The 16,196-nt window shown below is 43.8% G+C and overlaps 1 protein-coding gene and 1 long non-coding RNA gene across 2 annotated transcripts in view; one reads left to right on the top strand and one right to left on the bottom strand.

The window, feature by feature from the left end:
- Positions 1 to 868: 868 nt before the first annotated feature.
- phlpp2 (PH domain and leucine rich repeat protein phosphatase 2) overlaps positions 869 to 16,196 on the top strand; it is a 28,651-nt gene continuing 13,323 nt past the window's right edge. The window contains exons 1-5 of the mRNA XM_037484994.2: positions 869 to 1,327; positions 3,512 to 3,792; positions 6,096 to 6,229; positions 13,303 to 13,493; positions 14,233 to 14,358. Of these exons, the coding sequence (XP_037340891.2) occupies positions 1,130 to 1,327; positions 3,512 to 3,792; positions 6,096 to 6,229; positions 13,303 to 13,493; positions 14,233 to 14,358 (930 nt within the window). The 5' untranslated portion in view covers positions 869 to 1,129. The remainder of the gene's footprint in view (positions 1,328 to 3,511; positions 3,793 to 6,095; positions 6,230 to 13,302; positions 13,494 to 14,232; positions 14,359 to 16,196) is intronic.
- Positions 3,754 to 13,400, bottom strand: LOC119226759 (uncharacterized). Its single transcript, XR_005121279.2, has 3 exons — positions 13,277 to 13,400; positions 12,457 to 12,515; positions 3,754 to 5,359 (listed from the first exon to the last, which is right to left on the bottom strand). It is a non-coding gene; the product is annotated as an uncharacterized LOC119226759 (long non-coding RNA).

Below are 16,196 nucleotides of genomic sequence, written 5' to 3'. Positions count from 1 at the left end.
CTTGTTTGGGTGATGTGGTGGAATAAAAGTTGTCACTCGGGACATCAGGTGAAATAAATGATGGTTATTTCAAATGTTTTAGGGATTATTATGAATTAGCGATTTTGCTGTAACATCTGTCCAGATATCTATCACCAGTTTTAGGTTTAATGTTTGCACCTTGATTTCTAATATGATACAAGCACATATATTTTTATAATACTTTTATACCAAAAATATACTAAAAGATATGAGCAGATTTGTAGCCGCTTTTATAAAATATTACATTTTCATAGGTTTACATAAAATGTACTGTAAGTTATTGATGGAAATATAACATGTTTTATTAGGTTCGTTGGAACTGGGCTCTTATTTTGAAGTCTTTCAGGCTCTTACCATAATTGCCAATAAACGTAGCTTGATGCCGTAATTTTAGAGGATATAAAATGTAAGTTTATATTCTAAATTCTGTACCGTAATGTTAGCTCTGTATTTTCTTACCCTTTGTCTAAGTCATCAGATAATTATTTTAACTCCGTATTATTTATGACTTTATTTTAATCAATTATAATCCAAATGAACCACAGCTATTTAACAGAATATTGGGTAAATTGTCAATTGTGCAATGCACCTGATGAAAAGAACTAAAAAGACGTGAACCATAAGGTCAACTCTTAACTAAGTTAGATGGGATAAAACCCCGGAAGGGATCATCGGTGAAGCCAAGTTACCATGTGACTAGATCACACAGCGGAATCTTCAAGAAGTAACTGAATAGGTAAATATAATCTACGTAACCCAATGGGTTAGTGAGTAACCCAAAACACGCCCTCCAAGGGCATATCGTGATTTCTCATTACTCTTACACCAAGTGGTAAAAGTGGTCTTTGCCTTATATGCATAATACAATACGCCTCTCGCTTTCACGCGGGAGCTGAGGGGCCGATGAATAATAAATACCCTAAACCCGCCCATTTCATGTTTATTGATCGCTTCTCCGGCAGGCCCATCTGACAGCAACTCACATTCCCGTCTGGACATGGCGTCGCTGCGCCGACGCGCGATGCGTTTGCGCCTCTCTGTGGGAATTCGCCGGGCGCGCGCCGGGGCGGCCCTCCTTGGTTCCCGTCGCTGGTAACGGCGATCGTTCATGGCGATGGAGGACGAGGACAACAACGCAGCGGCCGCGGCCGCGGCGACGAACGCCAAGCAGAAAGCAGCTGATGTCGGGGATGACGGGGCTCGCGTCGACAGGCAGCCGGACGCGGTGGCGCACCGAGCGGGGCAGAATCCGACCAGCCGCAGTGGTCCCGGATCTCACGCTGCGACGGGGATCCGAGTGCTAAAGGCGAGTCATTGCCAGCGGAGGTGTTTTCTGTTGTGATGCAGTAGGTGATTTTCAAAACAGCGACTGTGCGTTGTGCTACATGGAGAAGATTTTTTTTTTCTGTCATTCAAACAGGGCAAAGTGCACGAGAGTGAAAACGCATCCTTTGTAATTTGATGTAATGGCTGTGATATCCAGTGATTGACGTTCTCTGGTTGATGATTGATCTGTGCGTGAATGCCACTCAGTGAGGAATGCAGCAGCCGCACGCTGTACGCTCTTTGATCCCCTGTAGGAAGGCCCGCTGCTGAACAGTTCTTCTGTGACATTTTAGGCATGACACATGCTGTGGAACGACATCTACTTCCCTGAGGTCGGTGCTCACCAGGCAACGACAAGCACACACACACACACACTCGTACGAAGGATCTAAGCTGTGCTACGCATGTGTGCAGGCATTACTCGGCTGTTGTGTTGGAATTGTTTTTATGTACAGTAGGGAGTAGTTATGTACTCCTCTGACAAGTTCATCATAAAAGTTTACTGGTAATGTTCATGCTCCCCTTGCTTCACTTCACACAGTGCTCAACTGGGTTGATCATTGAGGTATTCCACAGCGGGCTTGAGTGCTTCACTCCGATGAGGAAAGCGTATTACAGCCTTCTTTTACGCTGTGGTCACCGGTTCTTTCAACAGGTGTGAAATTGAAACCAGCTGCCATAACCGTTTAGATCATTCCCTCTGTAACTTATGGAATAATACAGGTCCAGTTGAGACTTATTCAAGGAGTGAAAGTCTTACAATTCCAATGTTTTGGTCTTTTAAAATGTATTTCAAAATGTTATTTTTTTAAAAACATTCATGGATTGATTGGTCACTATTGGGAAAGTGGCCAAAACATTTTTTTTTTATTTCTAACTAGACACATTTTCTATTCAACATCAAATTTCAGAACACATTTCAGTTTATTGATCAATTAGTTTATTGATGAAAGATATAGTTATTATTAATCATCAATCAATCCAAATGTATTTTAAAAGGCTGAATTTGGGTGGATAAATGTTGAAAATCTCTTTCTTGGGCTCAGCTATCCAGTAAAGTATCACGCTGCCTCCCCCGTAACTAGTGGTACAACAGACTTTTCCTTCCCTGCTCATGTTTGGATATTTTCCATAGACACACCATGATGTATCTTAAGGAACGCTCCCGTCACGTGGCAGCAGCAGCTTGCAGAATGCCGCAGCTGTACGACGGCACGATGGCAACCTTTTCAAACTATTTCAGGACATAGGTCCCCAAACTGGATACTTTCGTATGGATTGTCCGAATAGATGCCGAGTCAAACCGTCGTCCTTGACGAACTGTGTGTGTGTGTGTGTATGTGTGTGTGTGTGCGCAGAATACAAATCTTGTATAGCTGTATTCCTTCGTTGTGCCCGTGAATGGTGGAAGCGGTTGATGTTTCAGCATATTAGCACAACACTAGTTTGAACAACATCAGGCTGATGCACAGACGGCTGACATCACCACGAGCGATTATGGCAAGAAGGAAGCACAACACGATATTCTGGTTCCTGACACTACTGCAGTCTAAGAGTCCATCCTAGGCGAGAAAGGTAACTGAGTGAACGGGCCGATGCTGCTCAGCAGATGCAGACTTGAGTCGACAAAGGCAAACAATTGCAAGTATGTTCAGTGGAATGACTTGCTACGTACTTGATGGTGCCAGAATATTGATCACAGAGCATTGATTGCATTGTGGGAGGAAGGGGGTGCGCGTTCCCCACCACGAATAAAAACCGCCCCACTTTCCAGCAGTGTCACCTTCAATTCCTCAGCTCAGTTCTCATTTGGGTTGTGTACAGATAGAGACGTGCGCAGCAACATCCCCTGTGTCCCTCGGAGCATCGTACCGAATATCAGGAAACGCGGTTGCACATCACTGAACAATGATGATATTTTCATTAACAAATAAAATATAATTAAAATGGTGTACACAATTAGGATGAAATCTGTATTGTCTCTGAGAATGAAGTTGAGGGGTCTGTCTTTTGGAACAACCAGTAAACGCTCTAGAAACAGACTGGACTGGAGTTATTGGGGATTATTGGGATTATCCAATGACTACCAGCACATGCTGTTCAATATGCTGATAGTAGTATCTGATCTCAATGTGTGCTAAAATGCCTCTTTTCATGTCAACAGCGTAACATGAAGAGGAACGGGAGTCGTGGCTGCGTGACGAGAAAAAACCGATTTGGATCAAGAGAGCGGGACTGGCTAAAGGGGGACACCCAGCGGGGCTGTGTGTGTCTGTATGGGGGGACAGTGGACCCCCAGCCACCTGCATCTGGTCCACAAGCCGCCTCCACCCCTCACACAGACCTGCAGTTGGTGCTGTGCTCCACCACCACCACAGTGGAGGAACTGTGTGCTCAGAGGGACGGACATGGACTCTATGTCCAGCTGCACGGAGACCTAGTCAGGTAGAATACACACTAGGTCCCCCAAAGGGAATCTATCCACCGCTGTAGTTTAAATGCTTTCTCCGTCCCTGGTCAGGACCATGCATCTGACATCTGCAGTCCTTCATCCGTGTCTTGCTTGGATCCAGTCAATACGGTGCTGCTGGGCGCTTTGAATCATGTGACCGCTTACACCTTAATGTATCATCATGTTCCAGGGTGGAGAAAAGAAATACAAAGTGACCTAAAGCTTAGAAGGATGATTTGAGTTGCAGTTACACAACCAAAGTGCCAGTGAAACACAAGATGTTGTACAGCTGGTTTACACAGCTGCTCAAGTTTAAATGGAATCACATCTCTCGCATCAGATGCACAAATACAAAGCCTAAATGGCTGTGATGAAAAATAGCAATTCAGCAATATACATTTTCAATGAATATCCACATGTTTCCTATTTGTATGATATTAAAGAAACTTGATATCCTGCCCATGGAAACAAAACTTAATTAAGCTTGACTTGGAGCAACGTCGGTGAACACAGCACTGAGGACATGCTTCAGTTCCTCCAACATCCCATACTCCCACAGCCCCTCAGGCAGGACACCCTCAGGGGACATGACGGCACACCTCTCACAGCTACACAAGACATATGAAGACATAAATAGCCAAAGACCGTTTGATTATGTGTGAAAGGATAGAAAGCTGGTTCACTGATCTGTGACCAGGGAGGAATTTGGGCTAATTCCTTCTTTTGCTCTTGTGTTGATATTAGAAAGCAGAGTGTAAAACAATAAATAGTTTAGCTATATAGCTTAAATTACAACAGTCTATGGTAAATTCTATGTGAGCATTACTCTCTGTTGAGGTATAATGATGTGGAATGACAAAGCAAAACAAATCAGAGTATGACCGGGTGGATTTAAATTAGATGTTAAGGTCTAATAACAAGGTGAGTCAAGCTTTCATCTAAGCATTGTGTTTAATTTATCCATAGGAAATACACACACAGGTTTTCAGTCCTTTTTTAAAAGTCCAGTAGTTACTATTATTAAGATCCATAATAGATGTACAAAAGAACATCTGAAACATAAAGCCGTTCATAGTACTGATAGTAAGGACATGCTGGGAGTGACGGTTGTTGTAATTTTCTTTGTATAGATTTGAGTAATGGTCGCCTCAGGAAGAAATGGTCTTGATTTTTTTTTTTACTGCTTAGGGAACATTGTGTGGGACAAACTCCCTGTTTGGAAAAATGTACTGAGACAATGGCGTTGATTAAGGACATTCATCCATTTCTGAGCCGCTCGCATTCAGGGTCACATGGAGCGAGGTGAGCAGAGCAGTCCAGTGTTATTTTTCGCAGCAACAAGCTGATCCTTCGGGATCCTTAAGTGCTCCCGTGACAGATGATATATGTAATCCTTCCGACATGTTGTGGGTATGCCCGGAGTTTCCATCCAGGTTGTCGTGGCGAGAACACTTCCAGAGGGAGCCTCCCGTACATATCAACGGAATTCTCTTATGAGTTAGCGGCTTGATACCATTGGCCTCCCAAATCACTCTAAAATGTCCAGTGAGGCCAGCCGTCCTGCGGAGAAATCTCATTTCATCTCATGTTCATAGGCAGCAGATGGAGGATGTTTTTGATTGTATTAGCATGCATTTACTTTGGCTTAAAAACTCTGACCTGCAATAACTGCTCAATGGTTATATAAGGAAACTAATTTGAGTCAAAGAGATGTAAGCATGCACACAGGCTTTGCTTGAGTATCTTGGCCATTAAGAAACACATGTCTACCCATGAAAATTGTGTTTTTGATCGTTAACTTTTGAGCTTTATGGTCTGATTTATTGACATTCACAGTTATTACCTGTCAATGTGGTACAAGGACAACGGCTAGTTAACAGGTTCACAGAGTTGGAACCCATTCTTTCCGCACTCGGTCCGTATGGTAAGAAGAAACCTTACTAAATGATCTATGATTGCTGAGGCATCACATCTCATGCCAGCCAATTAGATGTAAAACACACCCCGAGGATTCCCACATCATGCAGACCCATTTCCAAACATCCAGACTCATTAGACCTCTCTTCAGATTGATGTTTAGTGGAGCTGTGTTGGGAATTACTAACACAAACTAAAAGTGATTGTAAAAGCGAAAAGAATGTGTCAATCAATCACCGTCTGTTCACACAAACACGTTCCATCACAAACGGCCTGCTGTTTTTAAGGAGAATAACTATTAGATCCACCTTAACTTTGATGTCAACGCTTCGGTGGCAGCCATCGTCATAGCTGCTCTCCTTCTTCTTTTCCCCTGCAGGCGGCTGGACCCCAATGAGCGTCCGCTCCAGATGCTGTATGACTACCTGGCAGCTATGGGCTACACGGAGCCTGTACGAGTGCAGCAAGAAGCCGCCAACTCAGACCTCAGCTGTTTGATCCGCTTCTACACTGGTGAGCACTGACCCGCGGGGGCCATCCTCCCCAATCTCCCCCCATGATCTGCTCCCGCTCAGTGGGATGCAGGAAAACGTACCAGAGGCACTAAATACAGGCTACAGCCGGTCAAATGCTCCGAAACGGGGTTTTTTCTATCCATTTTATTTGTTGGTGTGGGTGTTTGAATCTGTGTGTGTGTGTGTGTGTGTGTGTGTGTGTGTGTGTGTGTGTGTGTGTGTGTGTGTGTGTGTGTGTGTGTGTGTGTGTGTGTGTGTGTGTGTGTGTGTGTGTGTGTGTGTGTGTGTGTGTGTGTGTGTGTGTGTCAGCAAGGACAAAGTGAAGCCAGTTGTGATTTGAGGCTCCTTGGTGTGATGTCTTTCTGAAGCTGTCTCTAGCCCGACACAAACCCTCACCAATCATGGCCCGGTGATAAGTGGCCGACCATCCATCATCCCGCGGCGATTCTCCATCCCCGTGTGGGCCGCCTTTCACCTGATGCTGTCAGCCTGCTCCCGTGACCCCAGCAGCACAGTGACTCAGAATCCTTGTGTCAGGGTGAAATATTGATGCAGCAGGAGAATGGATGTGGAACTTGGGGTCTTGAAACAGCTCACATAAAGCCACAGACTGGGCTGGTCTGATGATAGTCTTACGGTTGCAGTAATTACGGGATTTTCCATCGTGGGTGAACCAGTTTGAATGTTCTGTGATTTGTTTTTGCTCCTCGCTTGATTAACCGACTGCTGTTTTATGTTGAGTCAGCGGAACTCCCTCTGTTTTGGGGTTTGAACTGCTCACACGCCGCTGTGCCAGAGGAGCGGCGAGACAAACCACGGTGTCTAAGGGGCTCACGCGCAAATCCTCCCCCATGAAGGGCACAGCCCAAACCCTGCACTGAGCATTAAGCGCCGCCACGCGGAATAAGAATACAAACTAAACACAAATCTCAACCGTTTTCTATTCAAATTCTCTGGTTGGCTGATTCATGAGGAGAATTTATAAAAACGGATTCTGAAGATATGGTAAATATTTTACGGGGTTGCATTCATGCTCCACACAGAAAGGCCCCATTATATATTTAAATTTAATTCTGAGGGTTCTGAGGCATTTTTGATACACAGTTTGAAAGTGGAAAATTCCAATCCTGAGCTTCTTAGTAGTTTGTGGTTTCTTTTCCCTCTTCTCCATTGGGCCGTCTACTGGGCTGCGTTTCTAGACTCACACATTCCAAATCAGGAGTCCGCAGAGGATGATTTTTTGTTCTTAACAAAACAAAAACTTAATAAGTCTAGCGTGAGGTCAGAGACTGTGCCGATGCTCCGTTCTACACAAAGGTAAAAACAAAACACTTGGTCCCACCCCCTTCATCCCTAACAAAGGAATTATTAAAAATTAGAATTCTACCACCATTATTGAGTTCAGCTAGGAATTGTAAAACTTTTTCTTTGTTCTACTGCCTGTTAGTAGAACTGACGTATGTTTATTTGTTTAGCTGTCAGATCTTACTCTCATTGGGGCCTCAGTCTTAGTCTTAGTCCCTATTTGTCTATTTGAGGCTTTGCTGCTTTTTGCCCCTTGCCAACAGAGAACTGGTCGAATTTTGGCTGCCATCGGTAGTCATGCCACATTGGTCAGTCTAGCCAGGCCCCTTGGAGACTTCCTGCCTCCTTTTGTTGACTCATGGGAAAAAGAGGACCAGAGACCGAGCACGAGCGGTACTCGATGCACTGCCAAGGCTGAGGGCACCACTTCTATTTGGTCATTTTCTGCTCCTAGAACTGGGAAGGTGGTGAGAAGCCACTGCTCTGCAGCGTAACTTGCAGGATCTTGTTGTTGTACTGAACTGACTCACTGTGTTCCTCCACCCTCCCCGTGCTGGTGTTCAGGTTCTTTCCAGTCACACAGCTTTGCCAGTAGATCTCAGTTTCTGGCCGGCACAAGGTTCCCCTGGCGTTTCATTGCCACCCACAGTGGCATCGTAGGTGTGCTGTGATGCATTGTTGAAACACACAACAACTGCCTTGTACTGAGATCCCTCTCCCAGGTGGCTGGTTGTCTCTCGGAGGTTGGGTGTCAGGGGTAATGATCTGACTAAGCAGATGAGGGAAGCTGTGGTCCATCACTGAAGACTACACTGCACTTAACAGCCTTTTGAGGGTCGACGCCCCTGGTTTGCAGCCTGAAAGCCGCTTCATAGATCAGCTTGTCCTTGCATCTGTACATTTGTCTGTTTTATGGCTTTTATTTTATCTTAAGCCAATGAAGGTTTCAAAGTGCAATGCAGCAAGTCACTTATCAAACCTCACCGTCCTTTCATTTGTTCAAGAAACTAACAGACGCACACTCCCCCCCCGGCTGTGGTGCACAGATGTGATGAAAACAAACAGGGGCCGGGGAGTAAATATTTCTAAATGCTGACTTAATAAAAAACGCTCATTGTGAAAACAATTGCAGAGACCTGAGGGCCAGCGGTGGTCTTTGTCGGCCCATGCAGCTGCAGCGCAGAGTGGGCCTGCTGTAAGCTCCCCTGATGCCTGATCCACCTCTGCCTCTGTGATCTTTGGCTCCCATCTTTGAGATGAGAGACCTGAGGCTGCTGTACAAATTATACATCGAGCCAACCAAAGCAAAAGGATAATATTATCACTTATTGATTTTGCTGGTGCAGATTTGCTGACCTAAATTGTGCCTAAATGAAGACCGTGGATATCCTAAACTGTGATGACATGGACAGTGACCCTATGTCTAAAACTCTGAGGTCCACTGGTGCAATCACTCAGTCGTGAAAATCATGTCCTGCAGGAACAGGGAGACTATAATCCCAGTGGATAACCAACCATTGTTGGCTCTTCATTTTATGGTACGAAGGCCGAAATAATTGGTTTACCGGGGCCAGAAAGCATAGAAGCAGCAGATATTTAAGAGAAAAATGAAACTCTGTTGAGATCTGGGTTCCCGCAGATTTGCCCCGAGCAACAGAGCTCTGCGAAGAGCGAAGCTCTGCTGTTTCCTGACAGCTCCTCATAACATGCTGTTACTGAGATGCAGCGCAGTTGCTCCCAAGGATTTCCTCTTCATCATTCTAAACTGGCAGACTGTCTCCCATCCAATAGCTCATTCCAGCTAATTTTTTTTTTTTTAAAAGTCCACTAACGCAATGGTCTGTTTTAAACAGCGTTAGAACAGAGCATTCAGAAGCAGCGTTCAGCCATGCGTCTCCTATCCGTTTTGTTCACAGAGCTGGGAAAGTTTAAATAAGATGTATTTCTTGAGGTAGACACACACAGGCCACCTAAAGCTGGCATCTGGGAGGTGGGATGTAATAGGAATTGCTGCCAAGTGGAGCTTGCTGTTCTGAGTCAAATCAGGCGGTGTTTCCGCCTCCACTGACCCCCCTGCTGAATGTTAACGTAATCTATGCAATCTTGAGCAACACAAAAAACCTGTGGGATACAGGGAGTACTGTGTCCAACCGAGTGCTCGACAGTGGCCCTGATGTCATGTGATTAAAACTGTTTCAGAAAAAGGCTCCAAAAGAAGATCAGGAGCTTCGAGCTAAAAGTCATAAGAAATGACACAATGATGTTTGTGATTGACATTACAATAGAAACAATGGACACATTGCCTGTTTAGAGGCTAAATTAAGATTTCCTCATCCCTCCTTTAACGATTTATCATTTTAAAACGCAAAAAAAAACAAGCCTCAAGAGGTTTAAAAAAGAGTGAATACTTGAATTGAAGTCAGTGTGGAGCCAACATTTGTTTTAATACCGACATACATTATGTATGCTAGCAATCAGCTAATCAACAGTTCTACATTTTACATTGCTACTCTTTTAGAAACTTCTGGAAACATTTTCTAAGATAAACATGGTTAGCCCAGTTTGATTCATTTTCAAGGAGCTATTTTGACAAATGGCCTCAGTTTGACATATTCCTTTCTAACCCAGTCCGAGTTCCTCAGTTCACTTCCTCCTTTATTGTTTCATCACCCAATCACATCCTCTTAAACCTGTCATATCCCTTTTAGATCTTTTATCCTCCCTTCCATCTGTCCCTCATGCCCCTCTTTAAATATGTTACTCTGTCCATTTATGTTCTTTAGTGATAAGCGAGCAGAATTTTGACCTTGTTGCTCATCTGGCACGCCGTGTGAGTGGAGATGTCACTCGGTTTGGTGGCAAGCGAATGCTGCAGCCACACTTGAGATGAACCAAGGAGGGATGAGAATTTGTAGAGTTGACCCTCTCGTCTGTCCCTTGTGAGAGGAGGCCGCTTGAAACATTGATGACGTTGGTGTAGTGGAGGCAGCGCGGCCTCTCTGTGGCCTCTCTGTGGCCTCTCTGTGGCCCTGCACCCCCCCCCCCATACTCTGCCGACTCGGACGAAAACATCCTTCAACTGAGAACAGCGTCATGCAACATCCACGGCGATGTCAACAAACATGTCTTGAGCCACGGCGAATGGTCAACACGGTTCGTCATATAGCCAAAGGTTGCACAGTGTGGAGCTTTATCAACTCGGATTGGACTTTGATTTTGTGAATAAACCTGTTTCCCTAGCAACTAACAGCCCCACAGATAGGATAGTGTTTGTTTTAAAAGCCGGCTCTTTATCAGAGGACTTAATATAGGCCAATGATTTTCAGATTGGTGGTTGCATTGATATGTAAGTTTAAAAGTAGCGTGGTCTATGCTGCATGCTCACACCCTAAAATAGAAGTGAGCATATTTTATATGCATATTATGTGAGTATTTCTCACCCATTCACAGAAAAGAAATTCAAAAGCGGTAGTATTTTCCTTTTTAACGTGTTTAGTATAAAAACAAAAAAACTGGAGGAGCAAGCACAAACATTTTAGCTTTATAAATATGTGAAATTATATAAAAGGTATCACATATCTCGTCTCCCAATCGATTGAGCTGGCTGATCTCATCAGCTGTGCTCATAAAAACGCAATGATCCACCTCATATTAGTCTTTGTAATTTAACCTGCATCACACAAATCCCTAGAAATGTAGTGTGGTTTTAAGATTGATGAAGGTACAGAAGATTGTAGCTGGTGGACATCACCTGTATCCAAAGAGAGGGACACTTTGGAATCTTCAACCAAACCGCTTCTCGCTGGTTTTACAGTAGTTTAGGACTTATTTCTTGCTCTATGAATGTTTAGTTTAGTTGATAAGACAATAAAGACTTTGCAATGGCCTCCTGCAGGTTATAACAAAGCTAAGTATTGTGTGTGCTTGTCGGTGGTGATGTGCTGTGAAGCCAGTGAGAACCTGTCGGCCCGTAGCTGATGGGTGCGTAATGATGATTTTGTTGATGTGTACACTGCAGTGGGCGAGAGTCCTGATATAGATTTAATATATAACGAGAATCATTTTTCTGAAGCACCTGGTATCATTTGAAATATTTAAATAATATTACCAAGGCAATACATTACTTGATTCACTACCAATTAAAAAAGTATTCTTCCTATGGAGGAAAAGGAAAAACTTCTCCCAACAAAAGATTCCAGCGTCATTGTTGTCAAACAGTGAGCAAACGACAGCCCGTGCAAAACAAGCACTGCGGGTCAATATCCTGCTCCATGTCCAACGTTTCCTACTCTTTCATGTGGCTCCATACCACCCATCACTGACTCTGTGAGGGTTTGTGTCTCTTAATTGGTTTTCTTTGAGTGAGGGGACGCCCGAGGACCAGTCACACCTATCGATCCGCCAGCCGGCCAATTTGTCTTCCGAAGCAGTTGGCTTGTTCATTATCAGTTTCTCCGGTGGAAAAAAGCAACCTTTCGTTTCACTTGTATGCCCTTGCAAAGTCAAAGGGAAGGTGGAGTGCAACAGAAAGAGAGAGCGAGAGAGCAGGTTGCCAATGAGAGCTTCTGAGTGGGAGGCAACATAAGCTGGCTTGAGAAAAATGTAACAACAAAGGACAAGAGGCTGAGGCAGTGGCTCCTCTTTGCTTATTTGAGCTGCCATTAAGCTGAATGTACTTGAAGCCCTGGCAGAGGAGACAACAACACTGCTGTGTGATGTGTCCTCCAGCATCGGCCTGCTAAAGCTGCCTGCTGTGCAAGTTGGCATAATTGAATTGAAACGAGTGAAATTCAATGTGACAAAAGCCTGACTCATTCATCAATATGACTAATGCTGCCGTTTGCATTGAGTGAGAGAGGAAAAGGAGGAAGAGGTCGATCAATTATTCATGCAACATTTACAGGACACCTGGTAATTTACCTGCACTTTAGGTCTGATGTTTTGGTATGACGTGTTGATTTCACAGATCCAAGATGGATCTATAAAGAGAGGGAGCAGAAATCATTTAAAAGAGGAAACGAGAAGATGATCCTTTATTAGATGCTGTGGCTTGGACTTCTTTTTAGGTCTAAAACCGGCAAGAGTCTCAACCAACTTCTTCAAAATCCAACCTGACAATGATAACTGGTAGAGAGATAAATAAATCATTAAATTGCACAGTTTCCACTCAAAGGTTCTGAGATAGTTCTGTGTAACAAACCGTCAGCTCGGTCAGGTGGATGAGCATGACCCTGTAGTGCTTACTTACCTTCTGTTACCTGAATGTATTCTGTCTATTCTGTGTCTAATTATGACATCTGGGAAGCATGAACACGGAAAATGTCTTTTATTCATTTGGAATAGTATCAAACCTAATCCTCACTTCATCATTCCAAATAAAGGTTTTGCGTTGGGTCAAGTCACAGCAGAAGTTTACGTCTATTTCTTCCCGTTAATTACGACATCGAAACGTATTGCATGCAGTGAAATCATTCCAGATGTGCGGATGAGATAATAGGGCAGTGTCCGTCCGAAATGGTGATGACAGATAAATCCCTGGAATAATTAAGCTAAGCAGATGACTAATATATAGGTGATATCATACTGATTCACTATGGGTATTAATATGACTTGCATTTTCTGGAAGGTTTTATTCCTTGGTGACCTGCAGAACATTTGCTCGTCATTTTCTGAATTTGTTTAGAAAAGGAGCCTCGGGGGTTCTTGTGCATTAGATGGATGTCTGTGGATCTTCACTAACCTCTATGGGTGCGCTCTTCCCTTCAGAGCCTCCAGTGAATGCAGACCAGCAGGAGAGGACCCTGCTGAAAGGAATATTCAACGTCCGGAAGGGCAAGTCGCAGCTGCACAAGTGGGCCGAGCGGCAGGTCATCCTCTGCGGCACCTGTCTAATTGTGGCCTCCGTCAAAGACAGCCTGACTGGGAAGATGCACATCCTTCCCCTTGTGGGGGGAAAGGTGAGAGTTCAGTGTTTAGAGATCAGAGATCAAGCTGGAGGGGTGACAACCTTTCCCCGTGCAGAGGTTGAGCTAAAGCACCGGGCTGGTTGTAGATCCTAGTGATGCACAGGTCAGTCTTTATTATGATGAGACCCAATTCGCACCGCCAACATTCAGAAATATTGCTGTTTGGTTAGAGAAGGTGGACTTTTGCACCCAATGTGTCTGTAAATTATTAACTTGCTCCCAACGCTGCTTTGATTTTTCACAGGTTTGGGCAGGTGGGTCAATAAGTAATATAGTAAGCTTGTTATTGTGATATACAACGTGCCATAAGATCTCTAAAATCCAACAAAGCAAGGCCCCAGGCCAACGTGTAGCTGCTACTCGCCCAATTTCCTGTTGAAGAAGGGCAACATTTTCAGAGAAAGAAAGATGGACCTTACATTTGTATACTGATGACCAGTGGTATACATCTGTAACACAGTCAATATCACTATTTTCCTCTCTGTCTCTCTCCAGCTAACACAGCTTAAGTGAACCGGTCTGGTATTTTAGCAAAGTCTAGTCATTACATTGCGGAAGAACCGGAAGAGAAACACCGACCGGTATAAAAGTGTGTTAATATTACTAAAAATGTCAATATTGTTTTGGCATTATCGTTGCAATAATGAGTATTTATAATCATCGTTCTCCGTTTGTGTTTTCTCTCCCAGTGTTTCTCCTCATCGTATCTGTGTATTGTCTTTGTATTGAGGTGGAGGAGGTGAAGCGGAGGCAGCACTGTCTGATGTTCAGCTCGGCCGGATCTCAGGCCCAGACGTACTTTGTCAACTTTGACGCACTCGCAGACTACCAGCGATGGCATCGGCAGGCATCAAAAGTAAGCGAGGCAAAAAGGTTGTGTGTTACTGTGGGCGTGCAGGACACAATATGTGTCTATCCCCCGGGGATTTGTCGTTTATTTCCTGTTTGTTCCACTGGGGTCCCACTTTAACCCCAGATTAGCTGATGGGAGACCAGTTGTTTTCTGCACGCTGAGTTGTTCAATCAGAAACCGCCTCTCTGGGTGCGTTTGATTTGCGCTACAGAGGCAGACTCTCAGTGACGTCTGCCATTGATCGAACAGAATACTTTTCTATTGTGTTTTCTTAACATAAACACTCTTATTCCCCTCATTATGGATCATTTCTTTATATGCGGGTCTTTCAGAGAATCAAGTCTTCACAGCTGATCCTCAAAAAAAAAAAAGAAATAATTTCTATTCTGCGCAGCTTGCTTTGTCTCTGATATTGGAATTAATGGCTATTGTGAAGCAGCTCCTTCCTGGAGCTGACCAGTCTGTGTGAGCTCCTCCTCTGAGGCAAAGCCAGTATGCAATTAGCCATGGAGAGAGAAAGCCAGCAGGGAAAAAGAAAGAAATTCCAATTAGTTGCAGATTCATGCTAAATCCAGGATCTGTCTCTACCCTGGTGGTATGGATTACTGGGATAGTATTGAGCCTGAGACTTAAACAACTTGTTTCCATGGAGACCAGGGATGACGGCCATTGTGTGTGATGAAGACAGTCACTGCTCAAACAGAAAGTGTCTGATGACTGCTATGAAATGTGTAATACTAGTAACTAGTAACTAATTACTAGTAACTATGCGTTAAAATATGATCATATTGAATTGAAATTTTGCAATATGTGTCCTCTTTTCCCGCCACTAATAATTATATTTGATTAAATAATTGCTAATGTAAAAAGTGCATCTAAAGTGTACTACGAATCCGCTATAAGTGTGTGTGTGGAGTTATTTAATTGTGAATAATAATTATTGTGTTGGATAATAATCATCCTACCAGAAAAAGAACACCTACCATAGGTAAAAAAAAAACACTTTACACAAGAGGCTCAACTACTACAGCAGCTTGTTTCTGTCCTGATGAGATATGTTACAGCTAAGCACTGGAGATCTCAATCAAATGATCCTCATGGAATATATATATATACTGTATTTCGACCTGTTTTTAAACTGTGATGTCATCAGTTGAACCAGAACTATCAGAAATGTGACAAGTTTCGCTGCATTAAGCTGTATTAGTTGGACAAGTTTGTTGGTCCCTCGAGAGCAAATAATCCTTATTCCTAATTTTTAAAGGAAACAATCTGATAGCATGGATGAATGAGTCTGAGTCAATGGGTTGTAATTATCGATTGGCGACTGTCCCACCTTTCACCCTATGTGGTTTAATTCCCTTCCAACACCGCTGTCTCCTTTCTCTGTCTCCTTCCCTTGTCCTATTCCTCAATCACATAGCTTCATAATGTCTCACAGCCACAATGTTTAATAACTCATGTTCAACATCAAAACTATTTCATTTTTCCTCCATTCTTCTCTGCAAATTTCTGTCCACCCTTCTACTCTCCCATCATTTAGTTACTATTTTAAAGTGCTTTGTTTTTATTGTGGCCGGCAGATGAGTAGTGATCTGGTAGCAGTTTTTTGCCTTTGTCCTCGTTGACGTGATGTCACGCTCTGCTGAGCAGCAGTCCCATTTTCTGGGTTGCTGCACAGTGTGCAGCTCTGTACTTAATGGAGGAGACTGTCGTCAGACCGGACTGGACGAGCACTAATGGGAAGTCTGCAATGATGCCTGAGAGAAAGCTGTGTAACTGCACTGTAACCCTGGAGGGTGTGGACAGAGGAAAGGAACTGAAATCAGTTCATAATCACA

Source organism: Pungitius pungitius, chromosome 4 (genome assembly GCF_949316345.1).
Source record: "Pungitius pungitius chromosome 4, fPunPun2.1, whole genome shotgun sequence".
Lineage (NCBI taxonomy): Eukaryota > Metazoa > Chordata > Actinopteri > Perciformes > Gasterosteidae > Pungitius > Pungitius pungitius.
This window is presented reverse-complemented; position numbering and strand designations above follow the sequence as displayed.